General features: G+C 53.6%; 8 protein-coding genes across 8 annotated transcripts in view; 4 read left to right on the top strand and 4 right to left on the bottom strand.

The window, feature by feature from the left end:
* Nucleotides 1-536: 536 nt before the first annotated feature.
* GUITHDRAFT_109506 (hypothetical protein) lies at nt 537-3,149 on the top strand (the record flags this gene model as incomplete). Its single annotated transcript, XM_005831650.1, has 16 exons — nt 537-607; nt 651-718; nt 831-952; nt 996-1,087; nt 1,134-1,190; nt 1,227-1,279; nt 1,582-1,652; nt 1,711-1,742; nt 1,799-1,835; nt 2,023-2,091; nt 2,236-2,301; nt 2,450-2,485; nt 2,536-2,673; nt 2,722-2,781; nt 2,827-2,892; nt 2,961-3,149. 16 exons carry the CDS (start codon nt 537-539, stop codon nt 3,147-3,149), a joined length of 1,227 nt encoding a protein of 408 aa, XP_005831707.1.
* A 904-nt stretch (nt 3,150-4,053) lies between these two features.
* GUITHDRAFT_109505 (hypothetical protein) lies at nt 4,054-7,600 on the bottom strand (the record flags this gene model as incomplete). Its single annotated transcript, XM_005831649.1, has 16 exons — nt 4,054-4,216; nt 4,463-4,539; nt 4,824-4,886; nt 5,311-5,409; nt 5,578-5,676; nt 5,826-5,925; nt 6,044-6,115; nt 6,165-6,251; nt 6,303-6,383; nt 6,470-6,507; nt 6,554-6,625; nt 6,683-6,891; nt 6,942-7,000; nt 7,060-7,201; nt 7,244-7,485; nt 7,548-7,600. The coding sequence occupies 16 exons, from the start codon at nt 7,598-7,600 to the stop codon at nt 4,054-4,056; spliced, it is 1,656 nt and encodes a 551-aa protein (XP_005831706.1).
* Nucleotides 7,601-8,689: 1,089 nt separating this feature from the next.
* GUITHDRAFT_163536 (hypothetical protein) lies at nt 8,690-10,056 on the top strand (the record flags this gene model as incomplete). The annotated part of the gene is made up of 7 exons (XM_005831648.1): nt 8,690-8,828; nt 8,883-9,038; nt 9,093-9,332; nt 9,381-9,539; nt 9,590-9,723; nt 9,777-9,895; nt 9,944-10,056. The coding sequence occupies exons 1-7, from the start codon at nt 8,751-8,753 to the stop codon at nt 10,054-10,056; spliced, it is 999 nt and encodes a 332-aa protein (XP_005831705.1). The 5' UTR covers nt 8,690-8,750.
* Nucleotides 10,057-10,438: 382 nt separating this feature from the next.
* On the bottom strand, nt 10,439-10,957 carry GUITHDRAFT_152951 (hypothetical protein). Its single transcript, XM_005831647.1, has one exon. The coding sequence runs from the start codon at nt 10,837-10,839 to the stop codon at nt 10,516-10,518; it is 324 nt and encodes a 107-aa protein (XP_005831704.1). The 5' UTR covers nt 10,840-10,957; the 3' UTR covers nt 10,439-10,515.
* Nucleotides 10,958-11,086: 129 nt separating this feature from the next.
* Nucleotides 11,087-12,935, bottom strand: GUITHDRAFT_109502 (hypothetical protein; the record flags this gene model as incomplete). Its single annotated transcript, XM_005831646.1, has 14 exons — nt 11,087-11,208; nt 11,252-11,309; nt 11,356-11,416; nt 11,566-11,717; nt 11,759-11,806; nt 11,857-11,918; nt 11,968-12,027; nt 12,076-12,139; nt 12,194-12,263; nt 12,307-12,367; nt 12,421-12,523; nt 12,570-12,667; nt 12,721-12,810; nt 12,860-12,935. The coding sequence occupies 14 exons, from the start codon at nt 12,933-12,935 to the stop codon at nt 11,087-11,089; spliced, it is 1,125 nt and encodes a 374-aa protein (XP_005831703.1).
* Nucleotides 12,936-13,385: 450 nt separating this feature from the next.
* On the top strand, nt 13,386-15,950 carry GUITHDRAFT_139642 (hypothetical protein; the record flags this gene model as incomplete). Its single annotated transcript, XM_005831645.1, has 9 exons — nt 13,386-13,520; nt 13,568-13,717; nt 13,767-13,917; nt 13,970-14,179; nt 14,232-14,293; nt 14,342-14,517; nt 14,592-14,632; nt 14,693-15,750; nt 15,837-15,950. The coding sequence occupies 9 exons, from the start codon at nt 13,386-13,388 to the stop codon at nt 15,948-15,950; spliced, it is 2,097 nt and encodes a 698-aa protein (XP_005831702.1).
* A 2,429-nt stretch (nt 15,951-18,379) lies between these two features.
* GUITHDRAFT_139641 (hypothetical protein) lies at nt 18,380-19,570 on the bottom strand (the record flags this gene model as incomplete). Its single annotated transcript, XM_005831644.1, has 6 exons — nt 18,380-18,448; nt 18,506-18,574; nt 18,626-18,731; nt 18,784-19,079; nt 19,127-19,399; nt 19,544-19,570. 6 exons carry the CDS (start codon nt 19,568-19,570, stop codon nt 18,380-18,382), a joined length of 840 nt encoding a protein of 279 aa, XP_005831701.1.
* Nucleotides 19,571-20,591: 1,021 nt separating this feature from the next.
* The window catches only part of GUITHDRAFT_109499 (hypothetical protein), a gene marked incomplete at both ends in the record, with an annotated part of 2,670 nt that continues 1,404 nt past the window's right edge, over nt 20,592-21,857 (top strand). The window contains 5 exons of the mRNA XM_005831643.1: nt 20,592-20,864; nt 20,916-21,191; nt 21,241-21,309; nt 21,360-21,449; nt 21,538-21,654. Coding sequence (XP_005831700.1) covers nt 20,592-20,864; nt 20,916-21,191; nt 21,241-21,309; nt 21,360-21,449; nt 21,538-21,654 — 825 coding nt within the window. The remainder of the gene's footprint in view (nt 20,865-20,915; nt 21,192-21,240; nt 21,310-21,359; nt 21,450-21,537; nt 21,655-21,857) is intronic.

Here is a 21,857-nt window from a genome sequence, read left to right as displayed (position 1 = left end):
TCGCTGCAGGTCGTCGGCATCGGACATTGCGCTGGGTAACAGCTCAGGGGGGCAGAAGGCGTGTAATTAGGACAAGACTCTTACCCCGAATCGAGGCAGGAAAAATGCCAGATACAAGCATGGCAGGGGGGAGCTGAAATACGAGGTGACCGAGGAGCGAGGAGCGAGGAGAGTAGAGGAGCGTGAGAAGGTGAGGAGAAGAGAGGAGAGGAGAGGAGAGGAGAGGAGAGGAGAGGAGAGGAGAGGAGAGGAGAGGAGACGAGACGGGATGACACGAGCAGGGAACGAGGACGCGATGAGATGAGGGATTTAGAAGGGGAGGCCAGGGATGCAGCACTTGAAAGAGCACGAGAAGTGTTAGAGGTCGAGCGACTAGGGAGGAGAAGTTGAGGAAGAGGAAGAAGCGCAGGAAACGAACCAGCGAGACCCACGCGGCAAGAAGATCCCTGGCGACCCGGAACGAGCAGGAAGAGACGTCGACCAAGAAAAACGACGAGGAGGCTTGTCCGTGCGAGGACCGGACTGAGAGGAGCAGCATGGCGATGAAGGACGCACTGCAGCTGGCGGTTCTGGTCGCGTTATTTGCTGTGACGACCCACATCATGAAGTGAGGGAAGGGGAAGGGAGACGAAGGTTTGACGCATGGCAAGGTCAACGGACAAGGGGAGCGACGTGCTGGGGCTCTGCAGGAGGCTGTTGATGCGTATGATGGTTCCTTGTAAGACCGCTGTGCCTGCCTGCTGCTGCTCAGTTGGTCTACCTCTTCCTGCCTCCTCCTGCTCAATTGACTTACCTCTTCCTGCTTACTGCTGCTCATCTACCTTGCTCAGCCTCAGCGTCGGTGGTGGTTGTCTCGGACCGGAGCAGGCAGACACAGCCGGACGAAGTGAGACAGGCGAGCGAGTTCGACGGGATGGAGGAGAAGGTGCTCAAGTGCGAGGACGAGATTCCAGTGAGCCTGCCGCGTCTTCCTCGCTCCTCTCACTCGCTCGTAGGCGTACAGCTCCGTCACAACCAACGGCATCCGAATCTTTGCAGAGAGCTTCTATCATGGTTTCTTCGACGACGAGCACTGGTGGATCTATCGGTCCCTCCTCCTGCTCCCCTCCCACTGCTCCTGACCCGACTCGCAGCATCGAGTTCAAGAACGTGGGAAGCCAGAGGGTTCAGCTTCTGTCGAGGAACTTGCAGTGAAGAGGAGAAGCTTGGGCTGATGTGATCTGCAGGCATTGGGTGTTTGTTGATTCGAATGGCAAGACAACAGAAGTCAAAGGGCCAGGTCCTCTTTCCTCTCTCCCTCCTCCCTCCTGCTCCTCGCCTCCCTCCTCCCTCCTGCTCCTCGCCTCCCTCCTCCCTCCTGCTCCTCGCCTCCCTCCTCCCTCCTGCTCCTCGCCTCCCTCCTCCCTCCTGCTCCTGCTCCCGTCCCTCCTGAACATTTTCCTTTTTGCTGCTCCTGTAGATCAACCACCAGCTCCTCCTCCTCCTCCTCCTCCTCCTCCTCCTCCTCCTCCTCCTCCTCCTCCTCCTCCTCCTCCTCCTCCTCCTCCTCCTCCTCCTCCTTGTACTTGACGCCCTTGATAGGGGCGCGCGGTCTGACACCCAAGTTGTCACCGGGGAAAGTTTTCAAGTACGAGAGCCGAACTCCGATCCTCGTAATTGACGACAAGGAGTTTGCTGTGGACTGACGGCAAATCTCTTATGACCCAACAGACAAGACAAGGCTCGATGTACGGATCGTTCCAGTGAGTCTGCTGACGAAGTTCCGTAGTGAAGAAGTCAGAGAGTGACGATTTCTCAGGTTTCAAGTCATTCGGCATGAGACTGGCGTTGAACCTGTAATGATTGCATAATGAAGAACATGATGATGATGATGATGATGATGATGATGATGATGATGATGATGATGATGATGATGAAGACGACGACGACGACGACGACGATGACAAGACGATAATTGTCATATGGTGTTGGTGTTGGTGTTGGTGATGGTGATGTTTTCTCCGTTTGATGCGATTGTTCCAGAGTAATCCCATCATGTTCAATGCATTTGTCGGCAGACTTGCATTATCCCAGGAAAACGAGATTGTCAAGGTAGTTGAATGACATTATTTGCTCATTGTTTCCTCCTTGCCTTTTCCTCTATCTCCTTTCTCCTCAACATTCTTCATGTTGTCCGCCTGGGCTTCTTGTCTTTCTCTCCTCCCGTGCTCTCCTCATTTTCTCTCCCGCCTGCAGGTGCCCTGCGGAAAGATTGCTGGCGGTAACATGGTTCCCTTGACGAGCGTGTGGATTACAGACAAGGTTGCGAGGGGGGAAGGGGAGGATTGAGGAGGAAGGAAGAGGGGAGGGGGGGGGGGGAGGAAGGAACGAGAGAGTCGGGGGGTAAGGAAGAGGAGGATGGTGGTGGAGGAGGAGAATGGAGGAGAAGGGGGATGATAGTTTCCCGCAGGTCATCGTTGGGGTGACGAGCTACTTCCTCGAAGAAGTAACCCCGATCGTTTCCTCTCTCTCCCTCCCTCACTCGCCTGAGTTCAGATGGCCCTGGACGTGGGGAAGAGGAAAATGTTTCGCTTCTGCCTGGATGTTCAGATCAACAACGGGCAGGAGGAAAGCATGTGGCTCAAGCACGTCAGGTGGAGGATCCACTACTTGAACGGCACCGTCTCCGTCCTGGTCCCCACCCGCTGCTAGGAGGTGATGGAGATGACGGTGAGCGAGCAGGATAGGAACGGAATCTTCGCCAAGGGGAAGGGGCAGACGTCACCGGAGCAATACCAGCTGGTGAGGAGGAGGAGGAGGAGGAGGAAGAGCTGATGGGACCCGCAGGCCTCAGCTGAAACAGTCTTGTACGAGGACATTATGGACCTTGAGCATGCAAACGCTTTTGTGACGGTAGGAGGAGGAGGAGGAGGAGGAGGAGGAGGGTGGGAGGGAGCGGCATGCCCCTGATGCTCCTACAGGGCGAAATCTTCTCTCAAGCTGCTTCATCCGAGGTGGAGGAGAAGGACGGGAAGAGAGGAGGAAGAGTGGAGGGCATGGGGAAGCAGGACAAGACTATCAACCTGAGGATCGCTCCTCTCGCGCTGAATGCGGAAGGGGAGCCGATCGAGGATAAGTCAGGTCGCTTCAAGATCGGCAGCTCCGGCTGAACCCGAGCTGCTCCTCAGCTAACTAGTGCAGCTGGTGGAGGAGGGAATAAATGCACATCAAGTTTACACCTTGGGCACGAACACTCAAAGAATAGTGAAGTTGGAGGGAAGGGAGGAGGAGACGGAGTGGAGGGAGAGGAGACGCCTTCGTTCGACCTCGTTGGAAGGATTCGCCCACTCGCTGAAGTAGTTGTCCCACTTGTTCTCCTTCATCCTCTTCGTCTCCCCAAGCTGTTGCGCCCGAATGTCATAACATGTCTCCTCCTGTCAACCCCTCCTTCCCTTCCCCTTCCCCCCCCCCTCATTCCCCTTCCTCCTCCCCCTGCTCCCCCTCCTCCCCTGCTCCCTCCCCTTCCCTCATTCCCTTCCCTCCCTCCCTCTTCCACTGCCTCCCTCCTCTCACCGCTTCGTACGCATCGTGCAGTGCGTGCAATAGCCGCGTGGTCACTTCATCCGTACCCTCCGCCACCTGAAGCAGGTCAGCTGGAAGGCAGCTGGGAAGGGCAGCGGACCGGCCAAGGAAACTTCTGCCCCGCATGGTCGACGCCCTTGCTCCACGTCTGATGATCGGCCGTCTCGATCCTCACGTGGAAGTGAAGGAAAGGAACGCCCGGGGTGAGCTTCCTGTTGATGGATCAGAGGAGAGGAGAGAGATCAACGGAGTTGACAGGAGGAGGAGGGTGAGCATCACGGTCGAGGAGGACGGAGGATGAGGTTGGAAGATGAGGAGAGGAGAGGAAACAAGGAGGAGGAGGACGAGGAGACGTGAGGAGGACGAGGAGGAGACGTGAGGAGGAGGAGGAGGAGACGTGATGAGGACAAGTGAGGAGGAGGAGGAGGAGAAGTGAGGAGGAGGAGGCGGCGGCGGCGGAGGAGGAGGAGGAGGCGGCGGCGGCGGAGGAGATCACTTGTGCACGGAGGGAACGAGCTGGAGGTCCATAATCTCGTGACGGAGGTCCAGGTGAGCAGCGGCGAGGACGTAGCCGAACATCTCAGCAACCCACTCGATGCGGTTGACGGTGAAACGATTGTCGTTCCACTCTATCGGCCACTTGTTGGGCCCCTCCCTGCTCCCCTTCAAGTGAGAGCAAGGGACATCGAGTTGACAGAGAATGCACAAGAAGGGGAGGAGGAGAGGAGGAGAGGAGGAGAGGAGGAGAGGAGGAGGGGAGGAGAGAGGCAGGAGAAGGGAAGAGGCGCTCGAGGTGGAGGGAGCAGTGAAGGAAGAAGAAGCGAGGAGGAGGAGAAGGAGGAGGATGAGCAGAAGGAAGACATGCCTGTCCTTTCTGATTGCTTCTGTGTAAGTGAGCCACAGGGGAGCCAATCTTGCAAGGTCGTTCTTGTGGATAACAACAGGAACAGCGATCGGATCATAATGTTTGCAGATGCCCTGCACAAAATCTCAACTTCTTCTCCTCCCTGCTCCTGATCTCCTTCTCCCCTTTTACCCTCTCCTTCTCCTCCTCCTTCTCCTCTTCCTCCTCCTCCTCCTCCTCCTCCTCCTTCCCCCTTCTCATCACCGTGAAATCCTCCACTTCCGTCCTTCCTATTCCACCACCGCCTGCTCCTCTTCCCGTATCTCGATCACTGAATCGATACGCCCCCTTCCTCCCCTTCGCTCCCTTCGTCCCTCGCCGCTCGCCCCTCCCTCGCCTTCGCTCGCTCCTTCCTTACCTTGCAATAATGTTTCGCGATCTGCATCTCGATGCTGTTCTCGTCTTTGAAGCTGTAATATCCCTACAAGATACGAATGAAAACAAGAAAGCAAGGACCACAAGTAAAGGGAAGAGATAAGGTGAGGAGTGTAGAGGTGCAAACAAGATGAAATGAGAATGACCATAAGCAAATGCTGATATCCACCGTAACAATCGTCAAAGTTTCTTCACCTGAGTGGAAACCGGAGCTCCCTCATCAACTTGAATGTCCATTTTGTTAATATAGGCGCAATCTGGGTCGATTATTATGATGATGTCTTCTTTCACCTGCTGTCTGTGTGAACAAATCGAAGGCAAAGAGGAGAAGAGATGCACAAATATGAGACCCAACGGAGAAAGAAAGCATCAAGAGAAGTTTCAACATGGGAGGAGGAGAACAAGAGAGGCAGAGAGTTTGGAGGAGGTGGAGCAGGAGGTGGAGGAGGACGAGGACGAGGAGAGTCAACCTCTGTTGTCTGCAGCCAGTGAGTGATGGAAAGAGGCTTGTTATAAGCAACGTAACTGTCTATCCTGTAGTCGTACTGAGGAGCGATGTGCGTTGGGACCTGATAGATTGAGCATCAATGAAGAACATGGTGAAAACCAAGAAGAACGAGATGAGGAAGAGATTGCATAGGAGGAGGAGAAACAGGAGAAGGAAAAGGGAGAGGAGGAGGAGGAGGAGGAGGAGGAGGAGGAAGAGGGAGGAAGACGACAAGAATGCTCTGGCTGACCTCCTTCATAAGATGATCGCCTACAGGATGTGGATTCCCATCTGTTGGCCAAGCGCCACCCATGGAGAGCAGGCGGGTGATCTTTCCGGGTTGTCCAACCTGGTGAAATGTTAGCAGAAGATAGGTGAGGGGGAGGAGGAGAGGACAAGAAGGACAAGCCAGGTCTCTGGCATGTGCGTGGAGGGGAGGGGAGAGGAGAAAAGGAGTAGGAAGTGATTCCAAACTAGGGGAAAGAATAGGCAGGGAACCTGCTTGTGCCAGAAGACGTTGTATCTGGACTGCCACTCAAAATATTGCTTGCTCTGGACATTGAAAACTGTGTGATAGGTCGACTTGGTGTTGGGGTATCTGATCGAACCAAGTCATGACCCTCCCTCCCCCCGTCACTCTCCCCTCCTCCTACTTGTAGCTGCAAGGGCAAATCCTCGACGTACGGTCTCCTCGTCCTCCACAATTCGTCGGGAACCCGTTGATGTCATTGTTGAGGAGCAGAAGCTGCATCTCCTCCTGGAGGCCGGGCAGGTCGTGACCGTAGAACCTGTCGACAAGCATCAGTTGCTAAATTCCTGTAGAACCATCAGCATCACTGGTTGCCGCAGTTCTTGAAGTATTCTCCATTGCTTTTCTGCGGCCATGCGGCCAGGAGGACCTCACATTTGTTGAGGTACCGGAACCTGCGGTCCCAGCACGTTCAGATCTCCATCCGGGCATGAGGGGAAAGTGACCAGCGACTGGAGCACTTAAGAGACGAGGCCTTGCAAGTCATTTCACACGTGTCTCCCATCTTACTCTTGAGAAACGAGACCCTGTCACGTGAAAACTCCCCATAAGCTTCTTGCACCTCCTCCCTCTTCCTCTCCCTCTCCCCTCCGTCTCTTCCTCCTCCTCCCACCTTCCGTACTGAAGATCATTGAGCAAGGACGAGGAGACCTGACGCGAAAAAACTCACTTGTCACTGAAGCGCAACAGCTCTTACTTGTTTGCCGTAAACATCGAGCTCAATGCCATTGGTGACCCCTCGTGACCGCTCCAACCTTTCTTGGGCGTTCTGACAGGAAAAATCAGCGGCTACACTTGTCTTTCAGATCTTCAGTCAGGGCTCAACCTGTTCAGTGATGATCTTTTTCATAATTTCCAAGACATTCTTCTCTGCCTTGACTTCTGCTGCCGCTCTCGCATGGGACGTTGGAACACAAGGACACAATCGCTCTGCACTTCGACCGCCCAAGGGAGCAGCATCGCACGTCGGGGGGTCAAGCTTGGTGTCTTTGCTGACAAAGATCTCTTTTGTGGTCTTATCATAGAATGGCATGTCTGCGCAATAAGGTACGTCACAAGAGCTTCAATTGATAAGTGCTGCGAACCTGGATAGAAAGCAAAGCTGCATGTGCCCTCGGGGAAAACTTTCTTGGCAATGTCACACCTGAACAAAGTAGACATCCATCAGGAAGGCGTGAAGATTCACATGTGAGCTGCTGCGACCTATCCAAGAAGACAAACCAGTCTCGAGCACAAACCTTCCCTGCAGACTGGCAGACCGAATCGCAGTTGTTGCTGGCAACATGGAAGGAAATTTCTCCAGCATTCCACTCTGATTCTTGATCGTCTGAGTTCACATGGAAACCTGCACATGCATGAAGAAAGAGGAGACAAGCCTCTGACCAACCTTTGATGCTGCTCAAAGTGTCTCGCACAGTCCGGGTGATCCATTCAGATGTTCGGTGAGACGTCAATCCTTTCTCAGCCCAGGTGGTGTTGCTGTGCTGGAGGAGGAGAGCTTGCTTGCTGGGCTGACCTTTCACATCTCCTGCTCCTCCACCTGAGTTCGATGGACGACCGTGACGAAAGTGAAGGAAAGCCCATGGTGAAGCCAGAACGAGCAGGAAGACAGCGAACCGCACGTACAACCTGTGTGCGCAAGTCACAACAAGAGATAGGAAGAGAGAAAGCCTTCCGAATATGTAAATTACCTTGAAGATCGCTTTCCTCTGAACTTGGAACCCTTCTTCGAGGGCCTGCCCATGCTTGGCAGCATCTTTTCTACTACACTTTGAAACCTCCTCTGCTCTCCGACACGACTCTAGTATCACCGCCTACTCGTGTTGAACAGTCTGCTCGATCTTCTTCACCTTAACCTTGTCGATCTTGCCTGTACCGTGATTTTCGGAATATCAGCAGCTGGTCTCCTCTAATCTCATAGCATCATCCTGCGTCTTGCGAAGTCCAACACCCTGAAGTTCGTTGCTCGCCTTTCTTCCATCACAATCAGCTCTCAGTGCATCGTTTTTGGCTGCTCGTTAACCGTCGATGTACTTCCCTCCATCACGTTGCTCTAACCACATCCTCATACTCCTCCTCTTCCTCCTCCTCCTCCTCCTCCTCCTCTTCCACAACCTGGTTGCTCGCCCATCGCCGCCTCCACCTGCTTCAGGATCAAATACGGTTACGCATACGTTGTGGAATGTAACTGTATCCAACGGACCGACAGACGATGCGGCAACTTTCCAGGGCGCGGGGACTGAAGGGCTTGAGGGAGGGGAGAATGGAGGGAGAGTGCGAATAGAAGGAAGACGAGCAGCGAGACCAAGACGTGTAGTGAAGACCAAGATCAAAGACGTGTAGTGAAGACCAAGATCAATGACGTGTAGTGACGACCAAGATCAATGACGTGTAGTGAAGACCAAGATCAAAGACGTGTAGTGAAGACCGAGATCAAAGACGTGTAGTGAAGACCAAGATCAAAGACGTGTAGTGAAGACCGAGATCAAAGACGTGTAGTGAAGACCAAGATCAAAGACGTGTAGTGAAGACCAAGATCAAAGCAGGAGGACTCGATGACGAGAATCCAAGTTTGTTTGCGATCGACACAGTTAGAACAAAGGATTCGACATGGGTGGGTCCGCTGAGTCCGGTCCCATACCCGGAGCTTATATTGCTGACAGCTGCATTTAGAGCATGTGTAGTATGTGGTGCAGATCTTCATGGACGAACGGGTGTTGGAATGATTGAATTGCTAACATTTCTTGGCTCTTTCGCAGGTTTACCAACAACCACCGTGAATTGATCATCAGACCATCTTTGATATTGGCATCACTGTGAAGCTCAGCTGCTGATTGCAGCTCAAGTCTTGTCTCAACAGCAGCTAGCCACTGAAGTAGGCGTGGTGTCTTAAGATGGACCATTCACCCATAGTGCCTGCCACTTCAGCTGAGGTGTACTCCGCATTGCTCAGTGCTCCCTCCGTTTCAAAAGTAAGGCCGTTCTGAATTGCAATCTTCTCCTTTAATAACACTCTTTGCTTTCAGTTTTTTGCTGGTTTGACTCTGCTTCTATACGTGTTGGCTCAACTTGTTCCCTCGCTTGAAAGTATACTCGCTATCAAAGCCACTAACACGTATGGTGCACACTCTTACATTTGGAATGTGTTCACCGCTGGATTCTTCAATACGAACATCGTTCTGGTGATGCTCTATTTGCTTTCCTCTCTTTGAGTTCTCACTCTCACTTCTGCTTAGGCTATCTTGCTCGCGCTCACTTTCCTCATCATGGGTCGTTGGCTCGTGCCCTCCTGGGGTTCAGCTGAGTTCGTCAAATATATTTTTTTTTCGAACCTGTGTGTTGGGCTGAGTGTGTTCATCTCACAAATCGTGTACTACATGGCTTCATTCAACTACAAATTCCTTGAAATGCCTATCTCTGGCGGAATCGGAATCATCGCTGCACTCATCGTGACTATCAAGCAGAAACTTCCTGAGGTGAGTGAAAGCGAGTGCACGATGACGTCACTGACCCATGTCTCGTAGGAACCCATCATCCTCTTTGGACAGCCATTCATGAATTTTTGTGCCAAAGATATCCCAGGCAACTCCTTGATACCGTTGCGATGCAAGGAAGCTGATAAGCTGACCCAAGGTGTCTTGATCTGCTTCTCCGCCATCCTTTCTATACTTGAGTTGGCACCGGTGAGCATTTCCTCTTCCGCTAGCTCTAGCACCTTGATGGTTCCGAGCAGGTTTTTCTGCAATGCTGTTGTGGGACATATTTCGGTTGGTTGTATCTGCGATTCCTTCAGCGCACCATCGATGGCATGAGAGGCGATATGAGCGATCATATGGCCTTCATCATGTTTTTCCCGGTCGCTCTACGGTGAAGCTCTTGAAAATTTGAAGCCCTACCACTTATACTTGATGCACTGGCAGCCCTTTGATGCAAGTCGTTTCCTCCTCAGCCTTCAAGATGGTCTGTGGAAAGAGCGTACAGTCAATGCTCGACGATATCCCAGCACGATCGTCGGAGCTCCGACAGGCGTTGCCGCCAGGTCTTTTGCCCTTGTCACTTCCTCCCAGCTCAAGTTTGCTGCTCGCAGGAGTTCTCAGAGGTGCTTGGGATGGTGCGATGGCTGCAGGAGCTCCACCTGTCAACGTCCCAGCTCCTCCGCTTCCTGGGTCAAACGTAGCTGACGCAGAGAGGAGGAGGTAAGAAACACAATGAACGCCTACAGTGCGTCCACTGAAAGGACGTCATGCTCGAGATCATGCCTGACAGACAAGCTGCAGGGCTCGTGCGTTGAAGACTCTTGAGGATCGCATGCGTTCCATCATGTTGGACGCTGAGGGCACCGAGGTTATTCATGGTCGCGATACAAGCGGGGTTGACTTGCTGAGCAGGAGGGATCTGACTCTGTTTCTCTGCCTGTTCAAGGAGGAAAGGTGAAGTCACATTTCTGCTGATCCCCATTCTCACTCAAGTCAGGGTGATGATGGAGACAGTCATGAAGGGGCTCACAAAGAGAAGGGAGGAGTAGAGTCGACTTGAAGAGCGTCGACGACAAGCATGGCAACCAATGAGGAGCAGGAATGGTCAAAGACAGTCAAGGCTTTAATACATGCGCATGGGATGACAATGCATGCAGCAACAAGGAAGAAGACAGGAGTAGATTCATGTTCGAATCTCATGCATACGCCGGAGAGAGTTCACTTCGTCGGCGCTAAACTTCTTCATGTCGTCAACGACTTCTACGTTTCTCCATCCAATATATTCTACATAGTCCGGATGACCGTTAAAGTAAAGGATTGAGTCTGAGCAGCCCGTCTTGTACGTGTCTCGCCATCCGCATCTGTCGGCTGGATGGAGGATACCGAAGTCTCTTCGACACAGAGTCTGCCATAGCTCTTCTCTGCTCGCGTGCTCTCTCATCGACGTAGAGCAGGCTGCCATTCTCCCGATATCCTTGCCTCCTACCCACTCCATCACACGTGCCATCGCCTCCTCAGTCGCGCTGCCCGTCACTTCCTGCACCCGCGCCATTGCTTTGAGTACACCTGTACCTTTCACATGACCCCACCCCCCTTAAGCACTTGTATACCACCCCCTCACTCCGTGCTCGCCTCCAACGTCACTCTCTCCATCGAAGTTCGGATCATGTCGCCGGGCCCGCGCCGGGCCAGTTTGACCGGAACTACCGAGTTCGGAAATACTACTGAGTAACCGTCAATAACCGGGAGTCGGGCTAATCTTTCCAGCTCTGAGTGAGCTTGTCGGGGCTGTCGATCCTCCAGTAGACCAGAGGCTCCCGTACGAACGCCAGCCTCGAGAGCCGCAAGCAATTCTTCCATAGATCATGATCCTCCCCTGGCGGCCTGTCACCTGCGGCAGGGCTATAGTCTATTCTTACCTAGCGTCTTGTTGTTGAAAGGACCTGCTGCAAACAAGAGGTCGCGCTTGGCCAGGAACTCCAGCAAAAAGTGAGATGAGGTATGGGTACATCCCCAGCCTCACCGATGTCGTGATCACAAAGTTAGCTCTCACCAGCAGATACCAATCCCACACATCTGCCCCCCTATCAGCTCCATGGTAAGACAGCAGGGCGGACTCTTGCCTGGGAGGCAGTGCTCCACATGGAAACAATGGCCTTCTCGAACTGCCCTCTCCATGTCGTACATCTCTCCTGCTCCCCCGTCAGAGAAGTTGAGGAGCCGAGGGTCTAACCGAAGTGTCTTGCCCCCTCCATTACCATCCTCACTGCGTAAGGGCCATGCGCATCCCGCAGCCACCTGAGCTACGAGTGAGCTGACGGCAGCGAGCGAGTCCGGACACCTCTGGTACTCCTTGCCTTGTACGAACGATCCGTTCCCCGCCAACTTCACAAGGTCATGCGTCATCGATACCTGAGACATCTTACAGCATCCGAGCATGACATGTTGACTCCCCGCTGCTCCATCACCTCCAGCTGAGGTCCGTCAGCTACCCATCGAAGCTGCCCATCATCTTCCCTCCTACCTGCCGCTGTAGCTTGTTGGGCAACCAAACATCATCATCGTCCAGAAAGGCTACGTACTCTCCTGCAACAGCTCATGAGCGCACTGATGGTGGAAAAAGCTTCATGGCTACCGGAGGCTGCTGAAATCCCCACATTGCGAACAAGTCCGGGCCTCCCAATGTTGTAAGGGACTGACAAAGTCTTCAGCCAACGTTCCAAGAGAAACTTTGACAATCTACGATGAATCATCGTAACGTCTTCTATCAAGGTGTAGTAACGAGGGTCTGTGGACGCGTCGTTGACCTGCTCTGGTTGGTCAGACCTGCGTGCTGTAATAGTTTGCAATCTCCTGCTCACCACAATAATCTCCCAATCTTCGTAAGTTTGCCTCCTGACGGATTCAATGCTGTCCATTAGCATTTCAAACCTACAGACAACGTCAATCCTATGACAAACTTCAAGACTCTGACCGATCGTGCGACGCGATGATCACTGACACCCTTCCCGGTTCCTTGGGCAGAAAGGAGATTCCTTCAGTTGAGAACAGATGTCAACGTAGATGGACGATGATGCTGCAAACAAACGTTCTGCTGTCGATTCTATCACATCAGAGACGTCGACGAGGAAATGGATGTCTTGACTTCTTGAGATCAAGTTTCCAGATGTGTCGTTGAGAACAGCGTGAGCCTGTCGTCTCAACTTCATCGGAAGGAAACTTGACAGCAGCAGCCACCTTGTGGAAACCACTCTCCAACGGGGCAGCAACTACAACTCGGTTCTGCGTGATGTTGAGGGCAAGCACGTCATTGATGTAAAGCTGGGCCATGCCATCTGCGGGTCGATATGATCAGACCTTACATGCACACGAGTAGCAGCCTACTCACCTGATGGTAACTGCAGCCCTGCCACATTCACCTCGAAATCTACTTTCTTGGAATTGAGTCTTTCTGTTTGCTTCGGCCTCGATATCGTGACTGCAAAGTAGTTCTCTTTACAGCAAGCAACTTACAACACAGTCTTCACCTGACGGGGAGTCACAGCACACGGCAGCGATGAGTGCATTGCATAAAGCGATATACAAACAAGAACTACCAGCCATCACTGTGTCGCTTTTTGTCATCGATTTGGACTGGAATGAAGGAGCTCCGAAGATTTCATCTCTGGGATGATGAAGGTCATTGGACTCCTCCTCTTCCACATCCTCAAACACGCTTCTTTAGATGCCAGATTATACCTGCTCCCTTAACTCATCATCTTCTTTGCAGTCCTTCCTCTTCTTTCCTTCCTCCAGTCATCATCCTCAACGTCACGTCAACCTCTTCCTCCTCCTTCTGATCCCCCTCCTTCTCCTCCTTCTCTTCCTCCTCCTTCTCCTCCCCCTCCCCCACCTCTCCTGTCTCGCGCTCTTCACCCTCGTTCTGCCATTCCTGCCCCAGAGTATGAGGCAACTTGTCGGGGGGACTGGATCCAGGACTGCAACCTCATCTGAAGGGGTGGTGGCTAGTCAATGAGGGGGTGGGGTAAAGCCGGTGGTCAGGCGATGGGACCAATGGCGCGTTGGCTGTTGGGAATCACGGTGTTGCTGGCGATGGGAGCAGGAGGAGCGGGAGGAGCAGGAGGAGACGGAGAAGGAGGAGGAGGAGCAGTGGAGCGAAGCATCAGGCTTCTCCGACCTTCAACCAGGGTGAGAGTTTCCCATGAACGACGCTGGAAGTTGTGACATCTGCGCAGGATTTTGTTGAGGTGATACAGGGAGGGTCACTGGCATCGGACGTGGTCGTGGAGCTGAAGAACTTCGTGGTTCCAAGTGATGGCTACATGATGGTCGAGTTCCTCGATAGCAAGCTCTTCCTCTGCCCAGGCATCGTCTATGATCTTCAGGTAGCGCTGTTGATACTCACAGAGGAGAGTCGATTTGACTCCAATGCAGGATTGTGACATGACGGGCAAACCGATCGAGTCGAGGTTCGCTTTCACCTTGATAGGCATAGAGATGGGCTTTCAGAACGTTTGCGTCTCTATCCACGACTGGGAATCCAATATGCTCTCCAACGACTGCCGAGGTCTTGTAGGAAGTCAAGGTACCGTCTCCTTCTTCCGCTCGTCCTCTCGTTGATATGATCGTACGTCCAGCATTTCCTGGGCCATTGGAGACTGTCACTTATTTTCAGGACATGACTGAAGAGTTTCTTGATAGAAATCTGCCTCGCAACATTCTGCAAAAGTTGCTGACCTTCAGTTCGGATCTCGACCCGCTCGTCTGGATGATACGGAGTGAAGGCTCAGATCTCTCTCAAGCTCACTCGAAGTTTTCTCTTCCTGCTCTCAGCTATCACACTGTCTGTACGCTCTTTCCTCCTGCTCAAGATGTGCCTGTCATGTGAGCCTCATACAGGTTTGATGTGCCCAGTTGCCTCCAACCCGATTGGTTTTAGGGCCCTGCAAGACATCTCTCAGGTGAGATCAGGGAGAACGTTCTTGTTGGACTGATTCTTTTCTACTCAGCTGAAACAACTTCTGTTGAGTGATCATGACGATGGGAAGTTGTTCATCATTGATGTTGAGGGCGACGAGGTCAATTTCCAGGAAATGTTTGAGCCCGACGACATGTCATGGCTTCCAGCCATCAAGCCGGTTCATGAGAAGACTGAGATAGATGCAGCAGCTGATCTCCTTGTCAGGTTCTCCTGATCTCACTCCATGCCGGACGGTGAAGTGTAAGAGGGGCTGCAAGTGTTTTCTCATTCTCTCTCAGGGAAAAACCCGAGCTGAAGACGCTGGTGGATCGCCTAGCAGGTTCTAAGCATGAGATGAGGTCAAAGATTTCATGACTTTTTCTTGTCTCTTCCCTCCCAGGCGTTGGATACCATGGATTCTTGGTCGGCACTCAGAGAATTTCGATCCTCAACGGGGACATGTGGAGCAAGATGTATGAAGAGTCAGTTGATACGACCGATGAAGGCAGCAAGTTGCTGTTTGCATTCATGTCGTATGAAAGTGATCTCTATGCCAACATTCTGATGGACTACAACGCATCTGGGATGACCATCGGCTGTGCTCCTCGATCGATGATGTCATTCCACACCCCTAACGGCTACCTGGCGGACGACTGCCCTCCCAACTTCAACATCTACCGCACAAGCCGCCTCAAACTGTTCGAGAGCGCGTTGGCTAGTGGCAATCGACGTCTGCACCCTTCCTCTCTCCTCAGGTACCGGAGAAACGTGTACTCAGAAGCCGGGGAGGACGGGATCACAGAGTTCATCATGGAGGCGCTGGGGGTGAAGGAGGGGTCCTGCTTCGAGTTCGGGGCCTGGGACGGGATCTTCGCTAGCAACTGCCGCTATTGGTTCGAGAAAGGATGGAGCGGGATCATGATCGAGGCGGATGAAACAAAGTTTCGAGCGCTTCAGCGCAACTACCGCAATCTCCCTCGAGTTGCCCTCAAGAACGCCATGGTGGAGGCGAAGGGAAACAACTCAATCCTCCACCTGGCGGAGGAGCTCGCGGAGGACGGGAAGGTTGACATCCTCTCTATCGACGTGGACGGGCTGGACTACGAGCTGCTGCTCTCCCTTGAGCACCAGCCCGAGTTCCGTCCCTCCCTCATCATAGTCGAGACCAACGGCTTCATCCGCCCCGACTTGAGCAGCAAGCTTGACGTCGAAGCCTCGTCGCACAATCTGCAGCAGTCGCTCAAAGTCTTCCAGCAGCTGGGGGAGCAGCTGGGGTACGAGCTCGTCTGCTTCACTCAGAACGCGATCTTCCTGCGGCGAGACCTGGCAGAGGAGCTGAAGAGGAGCTGGAGGTTGGAGCCCTCCTGTTCGGTCAATCGGCTCTACCTCGATGCTCTCTCAACCAACTGGAACGACATGCTGCTTAACATCCAGGCGACGAGGAAGGGAGCGACTGAGGTATGTGCCATGCTCCTCCCCTCCCTTCCTTCCTCCACCACCACGAACGCCTCCTCCTTCTCACTGGCTTGTAGAGTTGGGTACAGGCGGAGATTCGAGAGTTTGGAGAGTTCAACACAACGATCTCGATGGAGACACTCGAGCATCTGGCGCGGGAGGAGGAGAGAAGAAAATGTCCGCAGGCACTATTTGAGGGTTGAGACGAAGCTTTACATGTGTCTTGTCATGGAGGAAGGACGAGGAGGAACATACAAGAGGGAGAGCAGGCGGAGTTGACGAGGAGGTGGGGGAGGGGAGGGAGGGAGATGGAGGAGGTAGAGAGGGAAAGCAGACTGACGGATCTTCACGAGCTCCGCAAGACCTGCGGGACGAGAGTCAATCTCCTGATCCCCTCCTCTGGTTGGCTGCCTTGTAAAACGCGATGAGGTCACCATGCTCGATGCCTAGACGCTCTCGGTCAGCCGACTCCATGGCACACACAGAACAAGAGGAACCGCATTGCTCTAGCGTGAGCCCTCGCTCCCCGGCATCCGCGTCTTTCCCGATGAACGGAGGGGCTGGAGAGTCTACAAGCGAAGATGAGATGGAGGAGGACAAGGAAGGAAAGAGAAGCAGGACGAGGACGAGGACGAGGACGAGGACAAGACTGAAAAACAAGCAGGAGGAGGAGGAGAAGGAGGAGGAAGGAATGACGACGAGCAGCAGCAGCAGCAGCAGCAGCAGCAGCAACAGTTGCTTTCTCACCCTTGTTTGCCTTGAGCCTGTCCGGCATCTGGGAGGAGGAAGGAAAAGGGTCAGCGATACGTGAAAGGTGCATCATGATTTGCCTTCAAAGCACAGTTGTCCGGGATCTTGTCGAGAAGATCCTGAAGGATAGGAAAGAGAAGGTAAGAACGAGGTATCAGCAACCTGTGCGAGCGGGAGGAGGAAGAGACAGGGAGAGAGACGAAAAGACAGCGAAGGGGAGATAAGAGAGGAAGAGGAGGAGAGTGAGGGGTGTTGATGGATGGCATCCTGGACCTGCAAGGTGGAGCCGGAGGAGAAGATGTAAGTCACTCCCATTCTCTCCCTGATGTCTAGCTCGCGATGGATCGTCGAGCTCTTGGTCACCTGCGGCAGCTGCTTCACCCCCCTGCCCCTCACGGCAGCTCAAGACCAGCTGAATGGCTCGGAGACGGAAATCTCGGAGCTTGCGGAGGAGGCTGGCCTTCTCGAGACTGGAGGGAAGACATGAGGAGGGAGGGAGCGAGAGGAGGCGAGGAGGACCCGAGCACGTAGATGTCGTCCCTCTCCTTCTCCGTCGGGGCAGGAGGAAACCGCATGAGCAGGTCGTACATGCTATTTAGCTCCTTCTCGCGGAAGAGCGGTTCGACTTCTGACAGCCCAGCATTTTCGAGCTGGTCCGGCAGTAAAGAAAGGGATGAGAAACAGAGTGAATGAAGGAGAGGGAGAGGGAGAGGGAGAGGGAGAGGGAGAGGGAGAGGGAGAGGGAGAGGGAGAGGGAGAGAGGGGGGGGAGAGAGGGGGGGGAGGGGGGGCGAGAAGAAACAAGAGACCTCGTAGGAGAAATTTGTCATCCCGTATCTGATGAGAGTGACGTAAATGCTGTCTTGCTCGGAGCTATTCCTCACAAAAAACTTGCGGAGAGGAGGAGCGCTCTTCTCCATCATCTGGGTCTGAAGGAGGATGAGAGGAGCGGCAAAGAGACCAGCTGACCTGCCTTGAGTTTGGCCTTCAGCTGCTCGAGAATGACAGGATGGTCCTGCCAGGTGGGAGGAGGTCGGGCCTTGGGCTCCAGGAACTCTCTGTCGGGCATTTCCTTGATCCGATCGTCAGTCTTGATCGAGACGAGTCGTCAGGAAGGCATCTCAACCATGGGGATCTGCGATGGAAGTTTGTCCTTGTCCGACAGTGAACCATCGATGAAGAAAAGAGAGACTCTGATAGAGCTCGGGCTGCCGTTGTACCAATAGCCGAAGACGACCTGACAGCAGACAGAGGTCACGTCACTTGCAAAGAAGCTCATGCTTCGTCTCACTTCTCCATTCTCCGCATTTCTGAGGTCGAAGGATCGAGTCAGGCTGCCTTTGTAAATCACTCGCTCACTCTCAGCTCCTCTCTTCAAGTCCTGCACAGAGAGCGATCAATCTCTCTCCGCCGCCTCTTGACTGCCAGCGCCAGTACCTCAAGACTGAACAGACATTTCTCCTGCAGCCGGGGATAGCGCGGTCAGCAAATATTGGAGATCACTTGCAAAGGCAGCTACACCTTCTTTGCCCTCACAAAGCTCGACAAGGGGATGTAAACTCTTCCAATCAGGATGTTCTCGGCATTCCCTGAGTTGCATCAAGCCTTCAAACACTGCAAGCGGCAAAGAAGAGCGATAACCGCCTGACTTGTCAAAAATGCCTTTGTCACTCCTGAACAGTTTGAATCAAAGTGATAAAGAGATATCAACAGCTAACTTCTTCGTTTCTGCTTCATAAACGTCGACGATAACAATCTTGTTGAATGACTTCTGATGAGTTGAAATCGACAATGTAACCACACTTACCTCTGGCCTCTTCTCGCCCTTCAAATTGGATTGAATGGTGAAGTCGAACGATTCTGCCGCGACCTCACAATCACTTCTAGAACAGAGTAAAAGAGAGCTGCAAACCATTCCATTCTGGATTGAAGTTGGAATACAAGACACTCGTCTGCGACAGAAAGTCATCAGAGAACGCGAGACAAGTTTTGAAAGAGATATCTCTTACTCGATCTTTTTGCGGGAGATTTCGCGATTCAGGGCTGTCTATAACCGTGACCTCAACAAAGGGATCTACCTACATAGATACCATTAGTGATGATGCTGTCGGGGAGAAGCTTCAAGTCACCTTTCCCAGGAATGCGTCCATCTTCGGCAAGTTCTTGGCTCCATGAACATGAACGGTGAGCGAGGACGGGAGCTTCGAGAGCTTTGAGCCTGCTTCGTTGTTTTCGCTGCACATCGTGAGACGTGAGTGTCGCTCGAGGCAGCCTCAAGTCAAAGGACCTCTCGTGCTTGGTCAGCTTCATCTTGTTGATCTTCTGCTGAACCATCTGTGAGTCGCGCTGCTTGTTTCTCGCAATCTCCAGCGCCGTCTCTCCCTCCATCAAAGCCTCCACCCCTTTAGTTGCGTATTGTCTGGTGAGCCGCAATGTTTGGAGTTGCTCTTCGTTCAGCACTGACTTCTTCTGGCCGGCAGCTGCAATCTCTTCGATGATGCTCGAGACGCCGCCAAGCCATGATCCGATATGGTCGGGGATAGCTCCTATCGTTTGCGTCACCTCCGATGCCCCCGACTTGATCTGCACAAGACTGTGAGCCTTGTCTGTGGAAGGACCAGCGCACTCACAAGGTCTTTCGTAGCATCCACCAATCTTGTTCGGTTGACGTTCTGTTTTGACGATTTTCTATCTTCGATGTCTTTAGCTCTGACAGCTTTCTCGTAGAACCACTCTTGCAGAGTGTAGTTCTTGAACTGATCATGCACTTCGCCTCCAGTCGAGGCTCCCACAATCTTTCTGACCGCAGGAGATTCGAAGTCCCCAACTCCTCCATCCTTGTATGTTGCGATATGAACGACTGGTGCCCCGGGGCCCTCTGTGAACAGACTTCCTCCTTGAAGCTTCAACAAGGTCACAAACTGCCCAGTCCTACCTCCCATTTTCTCCTTGTCCCCCCTCCCCTCCTCTCGTCAGGGTCCTAGGTCTAAGGGCCTCTCCTCCCACCCCCCCCTTCCTCCTCCGCTCTCCCTCCTCCGCTGCCTTACCGTCCCACTGTACTTGGAGTACGGCATGGCGCCGCTTCACTGAAGCTGGCAAGTGCTGATGGATTTGACCGCCGGTTGCAAAACGGTTATTTGAAGCGCCGTGGCCGGTCTCAATCAAGAATAGTCAAAGTTCGGCCCGGGAACTTGTGACACTGAGTAACGCCCGCGGCCCAGCCTGGTCACTAGCTACGAGCATGCAGCTAAGAATCTAAACCTGAAACCTGAAGCCCAGCCTGCACACAGCCCCGTTGCTCCGACGACACCATCAGTAGTGAACCTTGAACGCAGGGGGGTAAGACACCGGTACTAGACTCTCGTTCACCTGCTCGTTCCGTGGCACTCTAAAAGTGAGCGGTGGAATGAGGGGGATGAGTTTTGAAGGGTTTGAGTGGGGATGAAGGCACTTCTCAATCAAGGTCCAACGGCTGGTATGGCGGAGGAGGAACCGACGATGACAGAAGGGGAAGCGGCGATGGCGGAGGAAGAGGAAGCGAAGATAGAGGAAGGTGGAGCAGAGGCAGAAGAAGAGGCTGGAGCGGAGGAGGAGGTGCAAGAGGAGGGCAATGGAGCCGGAGATCTCTCGGTTGATCCCCAAGGGGAACCCGACGACGTTGGGGGAGGCGAAGAAGCGGGGGATGTGAAGAATGCAGACGAGGAGGGAGAGGCAGGTCTGTCTATGCTCGTCATCAGTTTCTTCTTTGTTGATGTTGATGCTGCATCGCCTCTCGTACAACTTGAGACGAGTTTGCATTCATCATGCCTTTGTTGTGATTCCCATTCGTTGTTTTGAGTGTTGTGATAGGCCTGCCAGACGAGGGCCAAGAGGTTCCTGTAGAAGGGGACAACACTCCTGGAGAAGATGCTGAGACCGGGGAAGGAGGGGAAGGAGGGGAAGGAGGGGAAGAGAGTGGGATGGCAGAGGAAGGGGCTGCTGACGGTGGGGAAGGGGCAATGGAACAAGATCTTTCAAACATTGAGTCATCTCGCGAGGAGGGAGGAGGAGGTACTTCTAATCGGCGCTGTCGTCTCAAAACGTGTAACATTTCGAATGTCAGAATCGATGGAAGGAGATGCGTCCCTGGAGCAGGAGGAAGGCGGCGAGGGCTTGGAGGAGAGTGGGGACCTGCAAGACTCAGCGCAGATGGAGGGTTCACAGGAGGAGTCGCACATGGAGGGCACGGAAGACGAGCTGGCTGCGGGAGATGAGGCTGCTCTGCGTGACTCTGCGCTGATGGAGACGCACCTCGATGGCTCGTTCTCGGTGGCGGAGGGAGTGAGCCAACTCGACGTGGACCATGCGGTCGTGAAGATTCAGAGCTTGGTGAGCTCGAGGCTAGTGCGGTGACTTGTGCTGATGCTGGTGCTGTGGTAGGCGAGAGGGAGCATGTCGAGGTCGCGGGTCAAGCGCATCATGATGGGGGAGGAAGATCCGTTCGCGGACTCGCAGAGAGACGTGCTGAGCTTGTGCTGTGGTGAAGGGAGAGTGACGGGGGAGCAGGTGACGATGAGTCAGATCAGTATGGGCACGGAGGACAGTCACGTGGAGCTCGAGGACATGAAGGAAGCGACGCTGACCTCGCGCCAAGAAGAGTTCGGAGAGTCGAAATCGACTTTCTCTGAGAGTTACGACGAGGAGGAGATGTTGAGGGTACGGCTGCTGCGAGTTCCTGGGCCTCCCCTCCTGACTTTCTCCTCAGATGGCTGAGATGAAGGCCAGAGAAGAGAGGATGCGGTTGGAACAGGAAGCGAGGGAGCAACGCATCAAGGTTCTGTTCCCTCCTGCTCGTCTGCTGTCTCGTTGACGATCAGAGCGCAGGAGAGGTTGGAGATAGGAAAGAAGTTTTCAGCTGCCCAGAAGCTAAGGGAAGAATTGTTGCACAAGAACGCCGAGCTGCAGAAGAAATTGGTTAGAAGGAGGAGGAGGAGGAGGAGGAAGGAGGAGGGAGGAGGAGGAGGAGGAGGAGGAGGGGTGAAGCGTGTGAGCTGGAAGACAGGCCGCGCACTTTGCAGCGAAGAGAGCAGAGGACAGCATGCAAGTTAGCATGTCCGAAGAGAATCCTGATGCCTCCTCTGCGGATGTCGAGCACAGATATTTCCAGGCGCTGAGACAGGTCTGTATGAAGAAGAGGTGTTGGTTCGGAGGAGCAAGAGAATGCGCGGGGTAGGGGCGAGGAGGGGTGAGAATGATGCTACTCCTGCTGACTATAAGGAGGAAGAGAAGGAGGAGATGGAGGAGGAGGTAGTGGTGGGAGGGAGGGGGGGGAGAAGGGAGGAGGAAGAGATGGTGGTGTAGAATAGCTTGTCCGTCCTCCAA

Source organism: Guillardia theta, assembly GCF_000315625.1.
Source record: "Guillardia theta CCMP2712 unplaced genomic scaffold GUITHscaffold_39, whole genome shotgun sequence".
Taxonomy (NCBI): domain Eukaryota; class Cryptophyceae; order Pyrenomonadales; family Geminigeraceae; genus Guillardia; species Guillardia theta.
This window is presented reverse-complemented; position numbering and strand designations above follow the sequence as displayed.

Coding starts and splice junctions, on each gene's coding strand:
- GUITHDRAFT_152951 (XM_005831647.1), bottom strand. CDS start 10,839: ATGGCACGTGTGATGGAGTGGGTAGGAGGCAAGGATATCGGGAGAATG.